The 26,674-nt window shown below is 32.5% G+C and overlaps 3 protein-coding genes across 4 annotated transcripts in view; 2 read left to right on the top strand and 1 right to left on the bottom strand.

The window, feature by feature from the left end:
• Positions 1-26,674, bottom strand: part of LOC106126540 (uncharacterized) — a 106,230-nt gene that overhangs the window by 17,408 nt on the left and 62,148 nt on the right. The gene's annotated exons all lie outside the window — the stretch shown is intronic.
• Positions 4,675-6,680, top strand: LOC106126541 (clavesin-2). Its single transcript, XM_013324257.1, has one exon. The coding sequence runs from the start codon at positions 4,755-4,757 to the stop codon at positions 5,745-5,747; it is 993 nt and encodes a 330-aa protein (XP_013179711.1). The 5' UTR covers positions 4,675-4,754; the 3' UTR covers positions 5,748-6,680.
• LOC106126544 (glutaredoxin-C4-like) lies at positions 16,017-17,854 on the top strand. The gene is given in 3 exon segments (NM_001312631.1): positions 16,017-16,262; positions 16,411-16,515; positions 17,539-17,854. Coding segments are annotated over 3 exon segments (348 nt in total). The 5' UTR covers positions 16,017-16,118; the 3' UTR covers positions 17,638-17,854.

Raw genomic sequence — 26,674 nt, 5'->3', positions numbered from 1 at the left:
TCTTCTTCTTCTTCTTCTTCTTCTTCTTCTTCTTCTTCTTCTTCTAATGTAAACATGTGTATCGGTTGATAGAGTTCATGTATCAGGCCCTGTATCGACTTATAAAATATCAAATAGAGTTGTTAAAGAGTCAACGTGTTTAATATTACTTTAGGTTCTAGAATTTTGTACGTCAATGTATTATTAAAACATATTAAATACTAGGTTATTTATCAATATGTGGATAATAAAAACAAAAGTGTTCGTTCTATTTTTTGTGCATTACCGACTACTAAAATGTGAAATAATTTTATTTAACAACTTTAATGTCGACATATGAGTAGCGTGAAACGAGTTCAAGTTAATTTTTGGCGAGCGAGGGTACCGGCCCGACAGCCTTGCCGTCGCTGAGGCCGCTTTTTGTCCGCCATTTTAGCGATCTCTATACTTAACCGAAATACAAGTACAAAAATATATTTTTCACCTCTTAATATACTTATATTCTTAATATAAGTTGAACAGCTAATATTCCTCACACCTCTTTCCTATACAACAAGTAAATTTAGTTATTAAAAAATCCGAATAGTGTTATAAAATATACATGCAAATGATTCGCGATACTGATTGCTATGTAATATTAAGTTGGTGAGCTAAAATCTGACAAGCTGTCGATTTCAGCTGTATTTATTAGGTAAAAACATTTTGACGGACGAGCAGGTAACATAAAAGTGCATTATACACTTGGACGCGCACGCTCTCTCCATTTTCTCTTGAGGCAAGAAACATTTGCATGATAAATACAGCAGCAGATAATATCGATAAATTCTAACCTCGAACATGCATCTGATATCTATGGAATTAGATCGATAGTGTCGATGCCCATAGAGCATATGAATTCTTTGTTGCAACGCTTCTAGTGTACCGTAGAACTGAAGCGAAGAAGCGACGTAAGGTATATTTCGTATTATGAACTATTTTTTTTAACTCTATAAGTTGAAAATGTCTCAGCAGATACGCCATTAGCAGGCAAGAGCGGATTTTGTCGTATTAAAAACCAATATTTATACATTCGCGGCCTCGTTTTGCGCCAGACAACGGGGCCGCGAATGTGTGAAAAAATAGCTCCGTCCCTGGGAAGAGCAAGACTCTCCAAATATACACTTGAAATCCATGTCAGTCACAGCATAGTAGTGTCTAACCAAGTTACCTGACTGTAATAGTTCATTGGATCAAACCTAATCCATGCCTGTATAATATAGAATTATGTTTCGTTTCGCTTCCAGTTCGCTTTCGTGGTAGTGTGCTAGAGACGTTTATCAATAATCAGATCAAAGACTATGTAAAGCAGTATTGTTTAATAAACTATGTTTACTCAGTGCAGGGAAAGTTATCTTTCGCTGTATATCATGACGATTTATCATAACGATATATAAATATTAGCATACGGAGATCATACATTGTTTTTACTTGTATTTTTTAAAATATACAACAGATGGGAATTGAAGATGTATTATAAAAAAACTCTGTTACTATTCTTACATTTGAGATAGATAAACTAAAACGTTGTCCTACATTGATAAAAAAATCTTCTGTAATCAGAGACACCTAGTTTATATCACACATGTTTATTATTTAACTGTAGACAGGCTGTACATGATTAAAAAATATCATAGGAACATAGGTCGAAAGTCGACCATAATTAAAAAAATCAAAGACTAAAAATCAAAGCTTTATTTTTATTTGAAAATACCTCTATGCGCATCTTTTCTATAATAATTTTAACTGTGTCAATTTTAATTTTATCCGTTTACACGATTCTTTAAAAAGGGGTGGCAACGTTTTTACATCTCGTATTATTAATTTTACTGATAGCAGGGTAATAGTGAAGTATCAAAAAAAGAAAATAGATCTTTTCTTAAGATTAAGCTTAAATAAGTTATAGACATTGTGACTCAGATTACGTCATTTTAGGATTTAGGTTAAGACTAACACGTCGAAACTTGTTTTGAACCAATAAAAGCGATCGTAGCGTCCATTGAAAACACACAAAGACTACGCAGACAGAATTATCGCGCGACTCTTGCTGGACCTCTACTTTTAACTGCACTGTATCAATTGAATATTCAGACTGAAAGCCGCGCGTATTCTTGTGGCTAGCTCCTAAGTGGAAATAGGCACTTATCACCGTCGCATGAGTCAGATAATGTCTTGGTGCACACACTATATTTACTTATCTGACAGACGTCTGTTTGTTTGTTTTGAACACAAAATGCCGCAGTTATCATCATCTAAATTACCTAGATAATGAGACCTGAAACACTTTATCTACTGACCGAAAAAATATTAAGATGTCTAAACGAGAGAACAACTAACATAGATTAATGTTTAAAATATAATAGTATTTATTTTTATAATCATGGTCTTGCACATGTAAGTAATTTTTTATTTGTATGTTGACTTTCTTTGCTCTTAATGTGGTTTTACGAAATCTTTGGTCCTCTTTTTTATGTCAATGTGTTTAAAACTCTAAATATAAATTAAGTTTTTTGTATTATATTACTTATTGATTTAATTGAAATATTATTTACATAAATTGTAAGTCTAATTTCTAGATGATTTATTACATTCACTGGGTCCTTAATCCAAATCTCGTCGTTATCTATTGTTATCTGTTAGAGCTTATCAGGGATATCAGCAATTCTGGTTCGCAATATCGATAGGGATACCTAGAAAAATGTAGAGTGGGAAAGAACCGTGGACTATGTTCAAAAAAATAAAAAATCTACGTGTTAATACTTCTAAATATAAAAAAAAACAAGAATAAAACGGAGAGTATTTTGAATGTGTTCACCAAATCTACTTCGGAATTATCTCAACTCTATTCTACCTAAAGCTGACCAATCAAAATACGTACTTACAAAAACATTTTTTTACTTTAGTTTTAATTTCAGTAAGTAAATTACCTCAAGTTGTTGGCAATGCGGTGTCTGAGGCGCATCTTCACTCTACAGTAGTCGCCAGTCTATTTTTACATCGCACGACAAGCCTAGTCACAAGGGGCAACGACCATGAGATGCATCGACACGGTTAATTTTTAAAAAGTCATTGCCCTTCAAACTAATGTACCAACATCAATCACAAATAAACCTTAGTCATTAGAAAACATAAACATATTTGATGCTCTTTTGTTCATATGTTGTGAAAGTTAAAAGTAATCATTAGATTGCTTTTTTCTTATATTATTTTCGATCGTGATTTGAATATTATACACTTTTTTACTACGTTGCTTTAACGTTTAAAGATGGTAAATGTATAAAATCTTAGTTCAATCGGTTAAGTTTTTTAGAAACTTACTTAATTTTTTTAGCTATGTTCTTCAATTATATTTAAAGCAGAGGATATATACTTTAAGTATATAATGATATAGTTACCTACATATTGAAGAGAAAGTGAACCCAAGGGAGCGAACAATTCTATGTCCCACAACAGCACATAGCTGCACGTTTCGTTGATGTCTTTCTAAAGCTCAAAACGTATTTACTTAAGTATAAATCAATCGTATTATCTTTTAAGTTACATCGAACTGTACAAATTATTTTTTTTAAGTAAATGACTAAGAGATAGCTTTATTTGTATGTTGAGTTTTCTATTGTATAATGAAGATGTGTGTTTGTATGTGTATGCGCGTGACTATCAAGTTATACTGGTCGTAAATGATCGTATGGCTAATGACTTCTCGATATATCGTCTCACAGTAACTCCACGAGTGTTGTCTTAAAAATGCTACTCGTGTAATAAATGTTACCGCTTACGGTTACGAGGTATACGATAAAGTGAACAAAGCACGGACGTTATACGATTTTCGGCCATTCGTTTATAATACGTATAAGGCTTCGAAACTGTGGTACGAAGTTGTCCGTCCCTCTCGCACTCGTGTAGCGTCCCTAGCAGCGCACGTCAGCGCACCAACCAGCCAACCAATTGACCGGTATAACGTCAACCTTCAGTTTTTCTTTTATTTATAACTCGCTCTGGCTGGGTAAGTTGTGCCCCCTTCGAACGGTCGAGAGCACTTGATAAACTTAATGTTCTAGTTCAGTTGAGGTAACTTGTAAATTGTACTTTATAAAAATATTTTAATATTTATGATTTATACAACTATAGTAAAAATTAAACAATTTTAGTCACAATTTTCACTCTCCAGTCAAATTATGAAACATACATTATTTTTTAAATTAAATTAAGTATGAAATACATGTTTTAATCGAAGGTCAAGGATCAACTTTGTAACTGCGCCAGCGGATTAAGCATAAAATGCATAAATGAAATCATATTTTCTTTTAATACTTCAATATTTTCTCGCCATATTTGTACGTCATAACTTGGTTGGCTTAGTTTGCTGTTTTACAATAAAATTTATTTTTATTGTCGTGTTTACTGTCATAGATTACATTCTAAGGTACAAACCTTAAATTATAATTGTATTTGCAATTATAATTTATTATAATTATAATGGAGCAAAGACACATTTCAATTTTTTTTCAAAATATTAAATACAATTTAAACAACCATACATCATTGAATATTCAAGTGTACTTGTACAAGTAGCTTGCGTAGATTTGTAATGTAAAGGTAGCACAACGCGGTTTAATGAACGGGCAGCGATGGCGGCGGCGCGCGGCCGCACGGCGCGCAGTCGGCCTCGGGCATAGGCGGCGCGCGCGCACCTCACGTCGCTACAGTGAAAGGCCGCATGACTCACAGCCACGCCAGACATGAACGAGTACGCCGAATACGACTGGAGGTTGCAGCAGATGCAGAACGAGCGCCTCTGTGACGTATCCAGAAAGAGACTCACCGACGGAGACAGGCAACGGGCCCTCGACGGGCTAAAAGAGGCCGTCGACTCGAGTCTCAACCTCGCCCTGCGCGACAAGAGTCGATGTCAAGATGACAACTTTTTGCGGCGGTTTCTATACGCGCGCAAACACGACGTGCAGCAGAGTTTTGAGCTGCTAGTTCGCTACCACCAGTACCGGCGCGAACACCCCGAGCTGTGGGCGGTGGCGGACGGCGGTGTACTACGGGCCCTGGCCGACGGTCTTCCGGGCGTGCTCTCGCAGCGTGACCGGCGCGGCAGGTGCGTGCTGCTCATGTTTGCGTCCAACTGGACGCCGCACGCGTGCCCGTTGCTCTCCGTCTACCGGGCGTTGTTGCTCACGCTGGAGCGGACGCTAAACGAAGTTCAAAATCAAGCCAACGGCTATGTTATTATTGTGGATTGGACCGAGTTTACATTCAAACAGTCGTGCAGTTTGCAAGCAAAAGTTTTAAAGTTAATGATCGACTGCCTTCAGGACTGTATGCCGGTTCGGTTTAAGAGCATACATTTTATTGGACAACCTTGGTACGTAGAGACCGCCCTAGCTGTAATAAAACCCTATTTGAAAGCGAAGACGAGGGAAAGAATTGTATTACACGGAAATAATCTATCGACGCTACACGATGCGTTACCTCTCGACATTCTTCCTGCAGAGCTGGGCGGAGAGGGACCTTCCTACAATTCGGAACGTTGGCTAAAGGAATTTTGTCAGTATGAAAACATTGATCCGTCCCCGGTACCGACGATAAAAACAACTGCACCCCAAGATAACGAATTACCGGCTGCTAAACTGGACAAGGCATACATACATAAAGATAATCAAAATTTTTCGTTCCATAGCAACGAGAAAGGAGCCAAATCAGAATTGTTGCGTGATAAAGACTGACCTTTCAGTGCATCGCGAGCACTGTTGTTACAAGGGACAGATGTGCTGGCCCCACCTTCGCCAGGTGTTTTCGTACATTGTAATATGTATTTTGTGATATCCAGTGTTTTAAAAACTATTGATTCGTTAACGCCCGGGACCAAAACTAGTTTTTCGAAAGCAAGTGTGTGGTGAAATACGATATCTCAGTCATAAGGTTTCAGAATTAAGTGATGACATTTAGTCAATCTGCTTTAACGTTTATCTGAACTGTATTGACCTCGCTTAGTGCATGTAAAGATTATTAATTATGCATTCGGATGTCATCTTCAAGTTAAGTAGGAGTAACCTCGAATACTTCCGCGTGGGCCTAACGGTTCTGAGCTCTCATTTTAAAATATTCATTCATGTCCATATTATGTATGTAGAGTCACTTTTACTGGAAAACATGACTCATATGTATATAAATCTTCTATGAATGTATTCTGCTTGTATCATAAAAGTAATATGTTGTGATAATTCATAACTATTATACAACGTGATTGAATATTATTGCTGTTGATAATTTGTGAGGCTTGTTGCGCATTTACTATTGTTAAGTTCTCAAAAAGTCGATGCGATATGTCCGAAATGGTCTTCGTTATACAAAGTGATTTGAATTCTATGTATGTTTGGATACGAATGGGACAGTATTAAATTATTTAAATTTCGTGTCCGCTAGTGTTGAGTGCTCATTGTTTAGTTTTATTTGCGTATTGTGTGAGGACGCTGTATCGAATGTTGTCACATGTCTATCTCCATGCTCTCTTAGGATAAGTTTTATTCAGACGCTTGTCAGAAAGTCGAATATATTCAATGTATCTCAGTTTTTTTCTGCTTATTAATACATTATATGTAAATATGTCAAATTTTCGACGCTTAGAACCTGATATTATGAATTACATAATTAATTATACAAAACTGCATTTCATTTGTAACCTATAAGAATTATAAGATAATTTATAAGGCATTTATTTTTAGATTGAGGTCAGTAATAAATTGTTAAGTGGGAAAGGCAACAAAATATAAAACATAATTTCCGTACAGCGCAGTGTAAAGTTGTCTAATGAATGTGTGAATAAGAACGAAACGAGTTCGTTTATTTTTTTTCTTTTTATCCTAACGTTAGAAGTATATATTAGCATAACTAAAATGATCTACTCTCGAGTTTTATTCTAATATAGCTATCGCCCGCGCCTCCGTCCGCACGTAATTAAAAAAAACATATTATAATTAGTAGCCTATGTGGTCTTTCAGACTATGTTATTTAAGTATGCTTATTTTCATAGAGATCCGTTGAGTCCTTCTGGATATACCTTTTAACAAACATCCATCCATCCATCTATAATATTCGCATTTATAATATTATCTTGCTAACCACAAAAATATTAACCAACTACAAATGTAAATCAAATATTGTGGTACAGAATTATATGGTATTGTTAATTTAGAATTTCCATCTTAGATCTAGAGCAACATGTTTATAAAAACATTGCAAAATAATGCAGGTTGTACGCTAGGCTGGTTCATACAGATCACGTCGGCATCGGCCGTCACAGTCGGCGATGCGTGGACAATGGCCGCGCGGCGCACGCGCACACCTCGCCTGACTCACGTGGTACTTCCGCCGCAACGCCGGAAGGACCCACTACTTGTCACCTAATCCTTACTCAAAGTTGTACGATTTTTTTCAGTTTCTATGTTGATTTTTAGTTCGATAACCTCCTTAGTAATCAAACAGAACGTGTACGGAATAATTGAAGGAAGTGTTACAATGGTATCTTTTCGCAATGTTTTGGTTCCAGTAAAGATAAAAAACTGGCTTATTTGGTATTGACATTCAATTAGATTAAATTGTTAACATTCAAATTATTCATCGGTTTATCAAAGTACACTCGTTTGTAACAAAATAGTTTGTTAAAGTCAACCAGCTCAACAAATGCTTACTAATATTATCTATGCGAATGGTTTGATGGATGTTTGAAGATATCTCCGGAACGGCTCAACGGATCTTGATAAAATTTGGCAGAGATGTAGAACGTAGTCTGGAAGAATATATAAATTACTTGTGACGTGGTTTTTTTGACACCGTGCCGACGGAGTTGCGGACGAAAGCTAGCGCTTACTCGTACGTTAAGCAACAGTGTTTACTTTCAGAACGATCCTGGTAATTTATAAGTCATAAAAGATACTGTAATATCATTATTTTTGAAGGAGATTGGTTACTGATAATTAATTTGAACAGTCGTATTAAAATTATTTACCACTAACTAACATTTAAAATGTATTATTTCACTATCTCTTTTTTCCCAAGAGAATATGAGAAACAGCAATATGTTTCCGTATAGGTATTTCGATAGTGGAAATTGCAACTGCGATATAATGATAATATCCTTTTAAATTGAAAGTAAAACAGTAACGCATCTGCTATTGCAGGTGTTTAAGTGGCCTTCATATTAAAAGTACTGTTTGTCCTTTCTCTACAATTATATTTTACGGATATAAAGTTAAAAAAACCTGTGTTTAACATTTAAAAGAGCAAAATAATAAATATTTCAAAGCACTGCGTTCAACTCATGGTTTTTTTTTAAAACATATGTAATTTATTTAACAAGGAAAAGGATATAAAAGATTCTGAATGATAATTACAATGTACAGTAGAACTAAAAATGTAAATACATATTTTGTGAGCATAAATTAAAGTGTCTAAGTTAAAAAAAATATCTAAAAAGGTATCACGTCTAGCTCTTTCTGGCACCAAAATCCCTGTTTAAAACATATTGCAGCCACAGTTTTATGAAACAAAGAAATTTCGAAAATTTTAAAACAAAGCGTGTTAATATTCATCTTTGTCGCAATTTCGTCCTTTGTTTTTGTGAATGTAAATTTAACACGGAGGCAAATTTTGTTATTGATATTTACAGAAGACTGCAAATGAATACTGGGGTCTTAATAATGTCAGTTTCAAAAGGTGTTTAGTTTTTGAAATGAAACAAAACATATTTTAAAATCAGAAAGGAGACAACGCGAACTTTTGTCTGTTAAATAAAAGACTTCGGACTTTAATGTTTCATTTGTAAATATCAATATTTGGGAAGTAGAGAAATGTATTAATTTTTATTAACATTGATTGCATCTATAAAATAAATAAAATAATAACATTTTAAATTCATAAAGATAAAATAAACGTACCTATTTCTATTAAATTTTAAAAATAAATATTACACAGTAAACATTGCTTTACCTGCTATTGTTATGGTGTCGTAAAGAATACATTGCAATTTTTGTAGCGATATTGTGTACCTACTTGTTATTCCTCGCTTATCTTATCCTATGGCCCGATAGCCGTGTTTGATAAAATCAATAACACTATTTATTCCCACACGAAATGATAGCGCATCACATTATTACATTTCCTGCATATTTCTCATATATTCAAATTGATTGCATCATCGCTAAGTATAGCTAAAAATATACAAAAACAATTTACTTAAACATTTTTATTTAGATTTTAAAACAGCAGCAGCTTGTTGAAAACTTGGATAATTTCTTAAGCTGCTTCTTAATTGCAAAAAATCTTTCTTTCAAATATATGATTGTTGAAAGTAATTCGTCTCAAATATACCAAAGGTTAGTATGAAGTCGCCATCTTTGGTAAATTATTACTGTATTTACAACTGCTTGAGAACATCATGAGAATAAAAAACAGTATTAAACTTGTAATTTAAGTAGATTAGCAGTATAAAAATCTTTATCAATCGATCTAAAGTCATGAAATAAGCACGGTAAGTATAACTTAAATTTGATCCACCCGTAAATATTAAAACCTTCTTGGAATGTTCGAATTTATTCGATACAACACAAGTAGAAACTCGAAACATGTCTTTGCGGTGCGGCAGCGGTCGAATCGTGATCCATATCTTGTGCCAACGCAAACCGCACAACGCCCGCCTTCGCCTCGCCTCACATGCGGTTCTTTAACAGTAAGCGTAACTAACATGTTCTTAACTAATAAGCAAATATTACGTAAATACATTTGTACTTTGTACTCAGTGTTGCCATGGCTATTTAACAACTGCCAAATTGTGAAAAAATGTTAAAGGATAGAATACATTTTAAGAGCATTTTGGTTTAATTATTTTTTTTGTTTATTTAAGCTTTTAGCTTGTAAGTTTAAAGTGTGCATTTATTAAAATAGTGTGTAATTAACAATTATGAAAAAAAAACTCTTGTATTAAAATACTAACGTAGCTTTGCAAATATAAAATCTTTGATTTAATTACTTTCAGTGCAGGATAACCTTTCTAGGACAAATACAAAAAGCGAATATGACCACACAAGGCATGCGAGTCGATTAAAATCTTTATATGTTCTTTTATTTCACCCGAAATACAAGATGATGTTTTTGCTATGGCAAGACCGTCGTTATGTTGTGAGTAAGCAATTCGTTCAGGTTCAAGGTGTTAACGCGACACAAGCGCCGTTAACTAATAACATTTCTTAACAACTCTCCTCTCGACAAAAACACATTACTTTTACCGTTATTATTTTGTATTCATGTAAAACTTTGCAATGAAGCTTTAATAATTCAGCACGAATATCTCACTGCATGTTATTTTTTAATTTCAGGATTACGTATTCAAAAAATTATTGCTTATATTTATAGTACAGCAGTCTCGACGATGAATTTTTTTTAAAACTCTTGACTTGGATTCGGTCAAGGCTAGTTAGTACTTATTAGGTATTTTACAACTGGTCTACAATACCACAATGTTTATAATATTAAAAATATTTTATTTCTGCTTGTCTTGTTTTGTAGTTTGAGGGTCTGATCTTATGGTACTCTATTAGCAATAGTATTGCAGAAGTTTCATTTCGTGAAGTTTGGTAATCTAGGTTTTAAGTGTGGTCTATGACAATCGGATACACCAAGACTTGCTAAGAACGGAAAACTATGTTAAAAAGTTGAAGACTAGTTTTTTTTTCTATGTTATTGTCAAGAAAGATACATATTTGTCATGTAGATTACATTTGATTACGATTAGCAATAAAACTGTCAATCGTCGCTGTTATCAAATTGAATTGATTATGTGATAATATCATAAATTAATTGCAAGTCATTGCAATGCGTTTTATGCAAGAATTTGAATACATCCTCTCCGTGTTGTAACAACAAAAATGGTTAACGTAGTAAAAGTAATATGTTAAAAATAATATTAGTTATTTTTAATTTCAATATCTGTGATTAATAGTTATTTTTTCTGCGAAAATTGACAAAACCAAGCCATTGATTAGTCCATTCTTATTTGAAAATTACAATTGACATCAATTTTGTCTTATGGTTTTCGATAAGAAAAGATTTTCGTCTTGTAGTACCCCCGCATGCGATGCAATTCTGCGGTGCATAAAGCGATGCGCCATTGTTTCGTGCTATATTAACCGAAACAAACTATGACCGTTCGTATATAGCGGTATAAGAAAATGAACGACGTTGTGCTTGCTTTCTTAAAGCGAAGTTAGTTTTTTCCCCCATATTTTATTATTGATGTTAATCATAGAATCGTTTAAATTTTTTGCAAAAGATATGATTAACTTCTTTTTTTAATTTTACTTTACTTTAATAAATATAAAGAAACTAGCTGTAGCAAGCGACTCCGTCTACGCTGAATTAAAAAGCTTAATTAGTACCCTATGTGTTCTTCCATACAATGTCCTACATCTAGCTCTACATCCATCCATCTAAACTTTCACATTTATAATATTAGTAAGAAGTAAGATGTCATAAGATTATTGTGACTATAACAATAGATATTAATTCATTATAAATACTTACGTTATTTTGTGAATTTTGGTCAAAATCTTAACACAATATTATTATCTCTACAAGCAAAGCACGTGGCTTCATCTGGTTATTTCTCGGCTTATCTCTATTTACAACTCTAAAACCTTATCTGACTTGTTTAATCTTTTGATGACATTGGGCGATAAGATATTTTTTTTGATATAGGCTACATCTTTAGGTTAGAAATGGTTATGCACACAATTGTTATAACGTAAATGGTATTTTTACAAAGTCCAGTTGTTCAGTATATTAGTGAATAAAGTCTACCATTTGCTTCACTGGGACATCTGACATATTAGAAACAAAATGGTTTCCTTACAGCATGTAATGCGCGAAGCATTAATTTAGGTCTTTGATTCAATAATCTACTTTAAGAATCGTAGATGTAGCGATAGCTTCATATTTCTCCAAGAAAATTGGAATGAAATACGCCATTTCAAATACTTGATAGAAAGGTACGTATATAGTACAGGAAAAAAAGAAATAAAAAATGCATATCATCTATCAAACGAAATTATTGCAGGCCAGTGTTGTATTTTTCTATTATTTTTTCTCTATTTTTTACTTTTAAAAAGCTTGGCGCTATGATAAAATTCAAATGCCAGTTATAATTACATTGATGACAGATAATATTGTGTAAGCTTTGTTTACGAGATCGCACATGAATGTACTCGTTCCAATATGACGCTATCGCTTCGCAGGTGGCGAGTGTGAATTTCCAAACAAACTACACGGTACACCTTACATGGAAGACGGCTGTCCCACGATGATTTCTTGATAATTTCTTGTTTGTCTTGAATATAAATTAACACATCTTTATTGTGTTATCGAGACTTTTGTTTCTGTTTAATCAACGTGTTCACATATGTAGTAGGAAATTTACATTTACAATTCAATAAATTCTGTTCAAGAAATTCTAAAAAACGTGCTTATATTTTTGGAAAACATGCTCTTAATTGTCACTCTATAAGTATTATTAGTAACCGTGACTAACGCTTAATGAGAATTAAACATTACTTTTCTATTAGTCGGGTAAAAAATTGGTTTTCATGTTTAAGCTAAGCGAAGGGAACAGCATGTATTATTATAATATATTAAATGCCCTTGAGATATAGTGACAATGACTGTTATAACTAAGTCTATCTGAAAAGTATAGTATATTTATTATTATGTTACCAACAAAACCAAATAACCTTGGTGTGTTCAATGACTTATAGAATTAAAAAAATATAATAAGGAACGTTTAAACTTGTTACTTTTTTATATATTTTTTTTACTACTAATGTATATATTACCTTTGTCATTATAGTATTATAGTTTTCATGACAAAAGGCGACAAAAGAGCCAACTAACAATCTGTGCTCAACAAATAATTGTTGGTGTTAGTGTTTGTCACTTGACCATAGTAAAAAAAACAAAGAAGCCTAATGTTTCCTGTTGAGATCCAATCAAATAGCTTGATTTATTACAATTATCATTGTAAACCCAACTCCAGTAAACTCCAGAACATTTTTAATATTATTTTTTTTATAATATTTTCCCGAACAACGCAACGCAAATGAAACCAGCTGGGTTCGCTAGTTATTTTATAAATTTTGATTTAAATATGAGTCTATTGTAATATTCTTAGTTTTCTATTCGTCGATATCCCAATATATCAACTCTATGCATACATTTATATAATTTCACAGAGCCTTGAAAAGTTGTAAATGTCTATTTTAGCGTTAGTGAGTCACAAGCTTGTTTTAGGTCAAAATATTGTTTGTTACAAGTAACAATTGAAACATAGGTGAGAGTGGTCCCTGTTCTTTGTGTTCACTTCAAAGGATCCGGTTTGAGATGTTCACTAAGTTCACAACACACTTGCATGCTTCACATTGATTGTTGTACTCGTTTAATTTGCGAAATCTCAAATGTTTTCGTATCACATTAAATGTATATCCCTTTCTAAAATATTTTTATGCTTTGATCATCGCTAAAGACACACATATTCGAATATGGCCGACTTGTTAATTTGAGGTCATATACTATAGTACATAAAATAGTTTTCTGGTCAAATTATTCGTTAGTAAATTTGCATATTAATATATCCTCAGTATATAATAATAACATCCCCAGATTCTAATGACAATACATATTTATATACTAAAGTTGTGATATTTTAAAAATAGAATAAATAACTGCCTGCCAAAGAATGTACTGTTTAAAATGAAATTCATAACTTTCACAGTAACTGTATTAGCGTGCATCTGGCGCACAATATTATTCATTTATCTGACGATTCTATCACATGCATTGTAGCTAGGGTTGTCAACATTCAATAATAAATCAGCTGCGATTTTCCAGCATATCGGCGAGTGACTAGAAAACTACATCTAGCCAAGCGAAAGAAGCGAAGATATTGTCAAACTGTAATATAGCCTACAGGCTTTAAATGCATCACGAAAGCCCAAAAAACTCTTCAGAACAACAGGGTGGCAACCCTAAGTCTAGCTATGGATCGTATATCTTCTGTATTTGCATCGGGCACGCTTGGCCGAGCTGAGTCGGCATTGGATTATAACAAAGCATTATTGTTCTCTTTTAAGTTGGTGAGCTCACCACATCCAACTTCGCAATCATGAAAATTCTGGTGAAGGGACTACTTTTGTTTGTAGTGTTTTTCGGTTTAATATAGTTTTTTTCAATGCTACTTGTACTCATTTATTGTTAGTCACGCTTGCATTGCCACCCTAAAAATTTCTTCCGGATATGTAGCCGGGTACCTAACGTATTTTACGAGTAATTTTTTTCCTAACAACAGCCCATAATTGCAATTCTATGTTAAGGTGTTAAGGTAACAAAAAAATAATAGTTTCGTAAGTACATAGTTAACCACAATAATATTATCTTACTGGCATTCTTATTTACTTTCGTTGTATAAAATAAAGACTATTAACTAATATGAATATAACTAATTGAAGCGTATTGTTAGCTATTTTACTTATTTAATAAAAATGTATACGACTAAAGGATAATATGACATAGTAATCACACAAAAGCAATATCTCATTTCATTAGTAAGACTTAAGTATTCGTTGAATCATTGTTTCTCTGAGCATCTGCATTACCATGATGATCTCATCGGCGAAATTATTTGTGCATTAAGACATTTATTTGCAAATATATAATTCGAAGAAAAATAAAGAAAAAGAAAATATTTAGATTCCATAGACAACTTCTATTTTTTTTAGATATTATCTCAGACTGACGCAGGACTAAAGATTTTTTTAAGCTTCTGGCACAAAGTTTATCTATACTAATATTATAAAGAGGAAAGATTTCTTTGTTTGTTTATTTGCATTGAATACTCCTCCAGCTCCGAAACCACTGAACCGATGTGATAAATTCTTTCAGTGTTGGGGAGCTATGCTTCAAATAAAGAGATAATAAGTGTTAAAAAAGGAAAAGTGATTCGTCAATGACCCTGAGTTAATGAACAAATACGTGATAGGAACAAAAGCAACCGAAAGTAAAATGTCTTGAACAAAGCACTGCCACACTTCGTACACAAAAGTGTATGAATGTGTGCGTGTATGTGTAATAATCATTCATTATTACTTATTCCCATCGTTGCAGCACTGGTCAATAGAGGTTTGAATCGAGCATGTGCCGCGACGCGAACATTTCGCTGTACGGTACAATCGAGTATTCACCGTTAGCTAATTACTACAGCTCATAAGACATACATCAAACTTGCGACTTCAGATCTAAATGGCAAATTATATGGAAGGCTAAGGATACCACATATACCGTGGAGCAACGAAATTCTTAGCTCTCAATTTAAACTTATATCAACACAAACAGATCAGCGGTTAAGTTAAGTGTTATATACACCTCACTTGTCAAAATCAGTTCAGCGGTTGAGGCAACAAGAGAAAAAAATCCCTGTAAAAAACATATCATTGTATCCTCTTATTATCTTTGACAAAACAGAATAACAATATGCTTTAGACGTGGGCTTGGTCTCAGAAACCATCGAATGCATGCTCGCGAAAAACTATATCTGCCAGACATAAAAATTTGCAGCAGAGTTTTCTTGACCTTAAAAGTTTCTTGTTGCTTTAAGATTCTTAGTTAAAGTGCATAAAAAAAAACAAATAGTAATTACCCAATATTTATAGATCATAAACAAAGTCGCTTCAATACCGATATGTGGTTTATTCTTAAGTCACTATTTAGACACTGTAGTGAACATGAGAATTTGGTTTAGTTTAGTGTTTGTCCACATTTTTTATTATTTATACAATTTTTATTTATTTTATCTCTAAAAACGTTTTTTTCATTGCACTTTAGTATTTTTTCTACTGTTTTTTACTCTTTTAACATTTAAATGTCAAGTGACACTGTCAGCTGTCACTGTCATGACTTGAAAAATTGACAACTGACACCCAAACCAACCAAATTCATCTTTTCAACTTACAACATCATTTGCAATATCAAAATTTGATTTAATATATTAACCACATTTTATGGGATCTCTAGCCACTAAAGCAAGAACCGCGACAATGGCAAGTACAGCTGAAATAAAACAATTCATCAAGGATGCCGTGTCTAAAGACAAAGTAGTGGTGTTTTCAAAATCTTATTGTCCCTATTGTACGTTGGCGAAAGATGTAAGTTTATTTAATTTTATAATTAAATCATGATTTTAATGTGAATTTTAAATTAATTAAGTTGTATAACCATGTTTTAAGATTTAAATTTGATACGTTTTAAGGTTTCAGGATTAACCTTAATTGTACTTTTTAATTTTGTTTTCAGGTCTTCGCAAAAGTGAAGCAACCGATAACAGTAATTGAATTAAACGAGCGCGATGACGGCAGTGTTATCCAGGAAAACCTGGCAGAATTAACCGGGTTCCGAACAGTAAGTTTAATTTTAAGTATTTCATAAGATAATGACATCATCAGTGCTAATAGAATTTAGTACAATGTTTTTAACTCTCATTTAACATACTAAATATATTAAAAACAACTTTTTTAATCTTTTGGTAATTTTGTATTAATTTCAAAAACTTTTAATTTACAACATATGCAAAAAATGTAATGTAATGATATTTGGTTTCATATGAAAAAATAACATATCAAATAAGGTCAAAGTGATAAAGTTTAAATAGTGAAGTCTAAATTTAAAAAAAATATATATTAATTTTTCTTTTTATTTGTGGTATTAAAAGGTGTTGTGTGAATAATATGATAAAAGTAAATTTCAACATATTTATGCAATACCAAAACATTCACTATAACCTTTTCTAAGGTTATCAGTTGAAACTAAACATACAGTATATCTTCGGTCATGTGTTGAACTATCAAATTTACCATATTATAGAGTATTACCTAAGGCCGTATTAATCCTTATGTCTAGATATTTTTACAAAAAAGTATGTTGTTACCTGACAAATTTTAGAATCAATGAGAAGACTCTGAACATTAGAGATTAAAGTATTAACTTCACTAAAATTATCTTAATACAAGAAATAATTTCTTAACATATGTCAAGTATTCAAAGAATATTAAATTAGCATTTTGCTCCTCTGTTTGCAATTTTAGAATGTTCTTTAAACCGTAATGGACTTTAGGATGCTACTTCTTTTAACATTATTAAGCACCAGCTATGGCTTGTGACTATTTCAATTGGATTAAATAACCTGTCTAGTAGACTTTACACTATGTTAAACTCTATATCTGTTCCATATTTTATCCATTTCCACTCAGCCATGCTAGAATAACATGGAAACATTTATACATCCATCCAAACTTTTGCATTAATAATATTAAATTTTATTTTAATAGACTTTATTACATGGAAGTCCCAGTCAAATAGAGATTCATGTTCTCTGGCTGCTCCTCTGGGTTCAGGGTGTGAGTTATGTTGTTTTTCACTTTCCAGGTGCCACAAGTGTTCATCAACGGAAACTGTGTGGGTGGCGGTTCCGATGTCAAAGCTCTTTACGATTCAGGAAAACTTGAACCAATGTTGATTGGTTAAATTATATTAAAAAAGTACAAAAATGTAATGGTTATAAGAAAATATTTGTTTAAAAAATATCACAATTTTAATTTTGTCTGTTTTAGTTACAAAATTTTGTTAAGTACAATTTTTTATTAAGTTTAAAGCATTTATAACCAAAATAGATATGTATTATGAAAAAATATTAAATGTTTCGTACTTATTTTTGTAAAAATAAAGTGTTTTGTTACGCTTATCTTTATTCTTTATTTTGCCAATGCATAAACATCATTATCCTAGTACCATAGAATTTCAAATTTATGTTTGTTAGTTGTTGTTGTTAGTGTTAACAGTTTGCTAGTATTATTTCTTGTTATTCTCAGTACAGTTAAGTCAAATTCAATGCAAATGAGATATTGTATTTGCACTTCTTACTGACAATATGATATATTGTCTGAATTTGTCTCGGAGAGGTATGTTATTTAACTGTTGATATCTGGGATCAAAATCTTTATATATATAATTCTTCTGTGAGTGTGTATGTCACCGAACTTCTCTCAAACGACTGGACCGATTTTGATGAAATTTTTTGTGTGTGTTCTAGGGGATCTGGGAATGGTTTAGATTCACAATTTTGTCCGCTGGACAATGTTTTTTTTATTAATTTTTAATTTATTAGTAGTTGTTGATTTTGGAATGCTTCACATTGGATCCGACAGACAGCGCTACCGTCGCAGTGTCAAATTTTAAATAATATTCGAATTAAAGACGTGTAGACAGGACAACGTCTGTCGGGTCCGCTAGTCTCTATATAAAACATATCGTCATCCCTGTCATTATCTTTAACAAAACAGAGATAACAAGATGTTTTAAATATAGTGTTGTATAATATTATAGTGTCATAAACCCATGATAAATTGTTCAGACAAACCAAACAAATTTGTTTTTAGTAAGTCTGTCATTACAGCCTTATAAGGTTAATTTTTGTAGATAACTTTAAATTCGAAAACCCCAAGAGAGAAGACATAAAAAATTATTTGATTTCGGATCAAACTATTGATGCTATTTGTTACGATCCTATTACACTAAACATTGTTACTTGGAGTGATAAAAATAACGGTTATCAGCAATAGTTTGCGGTTTTGGAATCCTGCTGAAGAAGATAAGTGGCCATGTTTATGACTTTAAATTGTATTGATATCGAGGTAATATCCGTGTTCAAACAAGTCAGCAGACTAAATGAATCTACGCTATGCCATTACACAAGACGTAGTTGCTGATGGAAATCCGTTTTATTTCATGTCCACACTGACTTACAGCTAACAACGGCTATGATATTGCAAAATAATTTTATAAAGAAGAGACTTCTTTCAGTCAACGTAAGTAAGAAATATTGGACACGAATATGGCCAAGTGTTTCATTGTTACAGTTACCGGTACTGATATACATCGAAATTAAAAACTTTTACTGGGCAATATACATGATAGTATAAATCTATGACAATGTAGTACAGATCTTTCACCCCTTAGCAGAGTGGAGACTTAAAGTCGGCGCGAACTAATTCTACAGATTTCACCATAAATCTTTCAGTAGGAGTCGCCTGTCCCCTCCCTAAACGCTTTATTACGCTCGCGGGATGAAAACATCAGGCCCGATCAAGGCCACTACGCGCAGCCTCGGGGCGGCCGAGGTAGCGTACGCCGCAAGCTTACTAGTTATATTACCTATGTCATTGATAAAAGCCTCGTTTTTGCGTAACGCGGCTCGTAGATAAAGAGTGCGTGCGAGAGGGACGAAGCACCCTCGCTACCCCGGGCCCGGCCGCCCTAGCAACAGTTTCACCCGTCCGCCGCCAGACGGCGCTTGTGGCCGCCCCACAACATCTTGTAATATCCTATTTTGTATAGTTTAATGTAAACAAACTCGTATTGTTTTTTAGTATTTTTATTCGTATTAAGATATGTACCTCTATAAAAGTATTGTAGCACATCATATGATGTAAACCGATCTGTCTTTTTGTGATTTGTGATCAAAGCATATGTTTCGTGCATGAGGAAGCGCAAGGTAAATATGTGTTCCTTTTAAATAATTTGTTAATTATAACAGCATGAGATACTCTACTATGTACTTCATTACGCATAAATAACTTTTTTTTATATTTAAAACGTTCTTTGATTTTTTTTAATTTAAAATGGGGTTTAGCTTTGACTGGCCAATATCAGTATAACACGACAACTAGTATAAAAATCAAATTCAAACTGTTATTTCTCAACATTTGTATCTAAGTAATCAAAAAGTTCGTTAGTCACAAAGGTTACACATTATAAACAGATCTTTCAACACAATAATATAGTAGTTTACTCAGAGTTGTTGGGTTCGTTTATATAGGGTAGTGTTCAAACAATCTTGGCTTTTGTCTTAATTCTAGTCGCTTTATTTTGTTATATCAAGTAAATCATTTTACTACAACTATTTTAGATTTTATAATAAAAACATTATCATGCCGATTAATCTTAAAATTTAATAGTAGGTAATTTTTATTTTTACAATACAACCTAAAATTTATCTATGAAATTTCTTTTGTATCGTATCTACGGAACGCTAGCTCATTGCGTTTTTGTTACGTAGGGCAATTTTCGTAACGGAGTTTACGGGCGTCGTTTCGGCGGGAAGGGTATGTTTAGGTGGGTGAGGGAGGCCCCACAGACAATATAAGGCAACGCCGGCTCATCCACCGCTCAGACAGCTCGCGTCTCTAGGCGGCGTAGCGCCTAACCGCGTAGACGTGCTACGACAAAACTTACCTCGCTCGTAGCATCATTTAAGTGAAAAACTGTAGTCATTAGAATGAAAATTTCTGCGTCTTTCTGCATCTTTTATTTTGGTAAGATTTAGTTAGTTGATGTTTTAGTACTAAACGACAAGTTATTTATATTATAAAGTATTTTACATGATTTGTTTAGTATTTTTTCGCATTGTATAAGTAACGTTATTAATTTTACTATGATGTTATTGAATGTTTTAATTAACTTTTCATTTTGATTTAATAAGAGATTATGTTTATTTATGTGAGTAAGAAGCATTTTAATGTATTACAAAATTAAACTTTCTGCTTAAATTTTTATTTTGTTGTTTAAATTTAAGTTCTTTTACCAAAAAAAAATGTTGCAAATATCTTGCTACTTTTTTACATTAACTATTTACGATTCTTGTTAAGCTATACATGGTGATGTTTTTTGAAAATTGTTATACAAACACTCTTTTTGTAAATTAGGATCTCTTACAATTTACAGCAAAGGGGTGTTTTTTATTTAGATTTGTTTTCATATTTTCTTCCGTTTTAATGGGGTTTAATCTCCGGTTGGCCACGGGAAGTTGTAATTTAAATCAAAATGCACCGCACGTTCATGCCTTGTCAGATTTTATCATCTCATTACTGGTAAAAAGGTATTCTATCTCAATTAAGGTCTCAACAATCATATTAATTAATAATACAAAAACATTTGCTTATTAATTTCCTAAAACTTAAATTTTAAATACTCGTATTATATAGCTCTTATTTTACAAATTATACAGCTGTATTAACTTGTATGTTATTCCAAATATTCAAATTAAACACAAAATAAAAATACGACAATAATTTTATATCAATACATTAACTACACTAACAGTATATTTTTAAACATACACAAACATTTTGTCGATATAAATAAATTATGTGTAATTTGAACTTATTTATATTTATATACATAAATTCTCTACCGGTTGTATATTTTAAAATACAAGCTAATTTTCTCTTTCAGCCTCTAATTTCCATTTCGTTCAAAGAATCCGCGACGTCGAGTCCGTGTAGACTGAAATGGGCTTGATTTTTACAACATAAAGCAGTTCGCAGGGACGCGGTTCACCCGACACAAACAGATAAAAAACCTCTCGTACTCGTATACCAAGCTGTGTGAGGGAGATGACTCCATGAGTGTTTATTTAAAATAATAATATAAAAATTAGACGTTGCTTTACGAATGGTCCTTTGAAAAACATAATTATCTTTTATATTGTAGAGCTTTTCGAGCTTTAACAAAATTAAAATATAACATTGTAATGCAAACAGAAAATTTCAATTTAATATAATATTATCAATGTCACAATTCTAAAGATGTCAGTCGTAAAAATTAAGGTTGAATCAAAATCCGTTATTAAGGTACAATAACGCTCAAAATTGTTTCAAGATAAGAGTCGTTTAGTTTTTCCTTTGATATGATGTTATTAGTTTCTGTTATGCTTTGCGAAATCGATGCGGAAACTTTAATTTGTTCGTGATATAAAACCTGTATCTGAACCAGTGAGTCGAGAAATTTCAGTAAACATATTGCACGTCAGCAAAATATATTATATTTTTAAAATATTTGCAATTCATTCGCATGCTTCAGTTAATTTAATGCGTTTATTATATAGTGTACAATAGGTTTTCGATTTTGTTGAATTAAAAATTAAATTGCGCATTACATTGCATTTTTAATTACGTTTATATAGTATTCTATTTTTATTATTCATTTGGTAAATCTTAATTTATAGGTTAAGTTTAAAAGAATTTATTAACAAAGACGACAATTTCTGTCTATCCTAAAATAAACCTTTAACAAAAGGATATAACAAATATTTAACTATCTAACTAAACATTCAGATGAAATCAAACAATTTAAAGTTTCAAACTTTAGATGGAAAAATATTAATTAAACGGCTCGAATGCGTCGCGGGCTAACTCATCAAAAATGTATAGAATTCGTATGATTTGCATAAAAGTCATTTTATTGGCTCGAAAGACAAACAGAATGGTATATTAGCCGTTGGAACGAATCCAGCTAGCGTACTGTCAGGATAGGTGAGCCCGCAACCCGAGACCCGCGACCGACCGTCACTAATAACTTTTCGTTCCGCCTTTACAACGTCTGACGTGTTTCAAAGACTTCGTACATTTTAAAAATGCTAGTTTACATGAATCATGTTTTTACTAATTTATTTCTCATTGAATATAATCAGAATAATGTCTTGTAATATTGCACACTTCATATATACCGGAATTTTATATACTCGGTCTCAGGTATACATAGGTATATTTCTAGACCCTTATCTTATTCACGGTGCAATTATTATAATACATAATGTTTTTTTGTCAGTAATTTAAAATTAGTAATCGTGGGTTTTTGAGACCAAAATCTCCGTTAAAAACATATTGTTATCTTTGTTTTATCAAATATAATGACATCGATGAGGATATGTTTTATGCAGAGGTTTTGGTTTCAGAAAGCAACGGTAAGTCACAATCAATAGCCGCCTCCCCCTCTCGAATATTAAATAGTGAAGTTTTAAAAAGCATTTGATGAGTTTGCGTTAATTGCATCAAATGGTTTTTATCAAGGAATAGATTTATTATTCAACACCACTTTTAAAGATAGACTATAGTTTTTTTTCGTATTTTAAATTAAAGATTGAAGATCATTTATACGATGTTTTTTTTTAATTAAATAATATTTTATACATTTATCTGGTTAGTGTTATTTTAGTTGTGTTTATCTTTTGTTTCAGATGCTTGATCGGACGTTACAAATACCCGATTTTAAAATAAGCTAATAATACGAGCTGTTATTTTAAATTTCTAACTTAAATAGTACAAAGATATCGAACTTATTTTTGCAAAGAGCGTACTAATTTATTTTTATAGCCGCCTGTAACGCTAGTGAGATCGGAGCTTGCGCGTAAAAAGGAGAATTTAGCTTGAATCCTGGCTATTTACCGTAATATATTGAGCGAGATTGTGTTATCGTGAATCGTGGGTAGGTTTACAGAGAAAACAATGCGAGCCGGTGTCGTAAAGCATTGGTAGATACCGCGATGGGTAGTATGTTGGTAGTGTAAGGACGTATTGTGACGTGGTAGTGATGTGCGAGGATAAGGAAGAGGCCCGCAGCGAGGCTGAGGTTGCGGGGCCCAGCCCACATCGTCTGTGCTGGCCACGCCGTCCGCCCGCACCCTTACCTGATACTAGGGGACTCTGCTGTGCCAAGTTACTCAGGAAGAACAGGAAGGCAAAGAAGGTAGGTACATTGTTATTTGTAGTTAGCTAACAAGCGCTAGTAAATCTGAATATAACTATAGCTCTAAGTATTTTTAAGAGTTTTCTTTTGGCACGGTACTAGCCTTTTACCCTTCTATATTAATATTCTATTCCATATTTCTTCTAAATTATCCATTAATCAATATGGGGTCCCTTTTCCTATGGAAACTAAATTTTTGTCCAACTAAAATTATTGCTTAAAGTTGCAAAGAAATTTGATGATTATTCTGATAACAAATGTTCCCGGTATGTCCGGTTGCCTGTAATGATTTTACATTTTGTACGACAGAGTAATTAGTATTTTAACAAGTGATTCGCGAGTTTGTAACTTTGTATCAATTTAGTTGGCGGTCGTCGTGCGCTCGCTAACTTTAATTGGCTGCCTCGGGGCGGACGAATGCGGCCGAGAACGCAAAATATCAAGAATATTGCTATAAAAATATTACTCACAAATACACGTTGTCATTATTGTTCACTTATTATGTTTAAACAACATAATTACATTTCAAAATTAAAATACTCAAAGAATATATTTTATAAGAGATAAAAAGATAGGTTTTTGTTACTGATTTTTTACTTTCGCCGCGAATTCGTCCGTGCGGAATTAAAAAAAAACTTAATAAGTAACCAATGTGTTCTACACATCAGACAAATTTTATCAAGTTTGTTGAGCCGTTCCGGAGATACCTACTAACCAAGATCCATTCATCTGTCCATCAAAACATTCACATTTTTAATATTAGTAAGATTTTCATTTCCATTGATTAATTCAAAGTATCAAGTATTACGTAACATTTATGCTAAACCGATGGGAGGATCGTTTTGAAGGAAAGTGCGAAGTTATATCATTGTCTACATTCACCGCAAGGTTTATACAAAGCGTTCTCGTTGAGATACAGAATTTGGCCGTCAATAAATCGTGTAGCTAACAAGTTGAGTGTAATAATTCACCTTCGCCGTCGTTGTTTAAGCGCCACGTTCGCCGCTTAACCGCTCCCTCAGTGGAAATAATTCTCATACTCCGAGAGAACGACGCACTTACAAGATTTAGCCTTCCTAGTTTTGAAATGAAATTTGTTTGGTGTTTGTTATTCAAGGATAACAAAACAAAACAAATTGGAACCACATATTATTTTGTTTGGTATTTTTATCACCTTTTGTTCTTATTTGCAACCGAAAACGCGTAATACATTAGTGTTTTTTAACAATATGTCTGGCTACTGATACATATAAATACTTAGCTATATGTATAAATTCATAAATGTGTTAAATAAAATTTAAATAACATTTTTATGCAAATAACAGTAGCAATAGCGGTTCACACTTCACCGCGTATGTCGCGTCGTTGCTTTGAGACGGAAAATTCAAACTGACGTATCTACTTAATGTACTTCGCAGAGTTTTCCACATGTTAACTTAGTTAACGCCAAGTTTTATTAAACTGTGGAAATGATGTAATAAGAAATGTATTAATAATTCATTAATATATTTTTGTAAGTTCAAAACATACAATTTTTTTTTAAATTATAAATGTTAAAATTAAAGCTATAATAGCTCGCCATTGCTTATTCTCAGGATGATCACTCTTATAAAATGTGTAATTTATTACACGTAATTTCAGATTTTTTTATTACACTTTAACTCTAAATATACGGGATATTTAGAGTTAAAGGTTTTATTTATTTTTAATACATATCTAACATTTTTATGTTACTTTATATGTCTGAATGATATACATCCATAACACGGTACATATTCCAAACTATGCGACGTCTGTACGAACATCAAATGAACGTTTTCTCTGATTATAATTTGTGTTATTAAAACCACAACGGAACTTTGTGATAATGAAACGTCTTAGCAACGATACGGATCGGCTTCCATCATATTTCATGGTAGAATACGTCAAAGTTAATCAAAGTTCCGATAAGCCCGAACATCGGAGCTCGGCGGTTCAACAAAATTGCATTTGGTAAGTTGAACATATACCGCTTTGTTCACCAATTAGTTGAAGATCATTGTTCAGTTAAATTACTGAACATTAATTAAAATTGTTAATTTTAGTAAATTTTTTGTAAATTTTTATGGCAACACTAAAACTACTACACATATTTTTTATTGTTGGCAATCTTGCCTTTTCATTTTAGTTCCCCGCACACACGGTTTTTTCAAATGTATTTTAATACAGCTCAGTTTTGATACAAATTCATTTGCATTTAATTCATACAATCATTGAACTTGTCGGTTATTTAGATTGCCTAATATGAAGTGAAAATTATAGAGACGTAATAGTAGTAATATTATGAATCAATGATATTAATAATTGAAATTCAAAGAATTTATACCAAGAGTAAATTTGTACCAAAAGTTTCGAACATGTTAATGACTAATAAAATCGTACTTCAGAATATATTATATAATCTAAACATTATTAACTAATATACTTATTAGTTTTGGGTACATAAGGATGATATTGCAACTGCAAACCTTTTTTTATCTAAATTTATTTCACATTAAACATGAAACATCTACAAACTGAGATATGAGACCTTTAAACTAGTAAACAACAGAAATATTTTTAATTAAATGGGCTCCAAATTGTTAGTTGATATTAAGAATAACATAAACCATTGAAGTTTAATATCTAATTGTAATTACTGTTATATTTCATGTTTTAGTACCCAATAATAGTAAGCAATAAATTAATAGACACTTTTTTATATTATATAATAATGCTGTGTAGTACTTTATTTAATATAAATAAATAAATACTATTGCATATAAAACAGTACTTAGTGTATGCAGACATTTTTTATATCCAATAACTTCGATGTGAAAAATTTAAAATTGAAATACAGCTGCAGACAGTTTTTGATCTTTCTAATGTGTCTGTTAGGGATACGATGACATGCATCCCCCACACCCAGCCATATACTCTACATAAAACTGAAATACGTCTT

The sequence above is a fragment of the Papilio xuthus genome, unplaced genomic scaffold (assembly GCF_000836235.2).
Source record: "Papilio xuthus unplaced genomic scaffold, Pxut_1.1 DF824992.1, whole genome shotgun sequence".
Taxonomy (NCBI): Eukaryota; Metazoa; Arthropoda; class Insecta; order Lepidoptera; family Papilionidae; genus Papilio; species Papilio xuthus.
This window is presented reverse-complemented; position numbering and strand designations above follow the sequence as displayed.

What these genes read in the sequence shown, in the direction of transcription:
- LOC106126541 (XM_013324257.1), top strand. Translation starts at nt 4,755, where the DNA reads ATGAACGAGTACGCCGAATACGACTGGAGGTTGCAGCAGATGCAGAAC.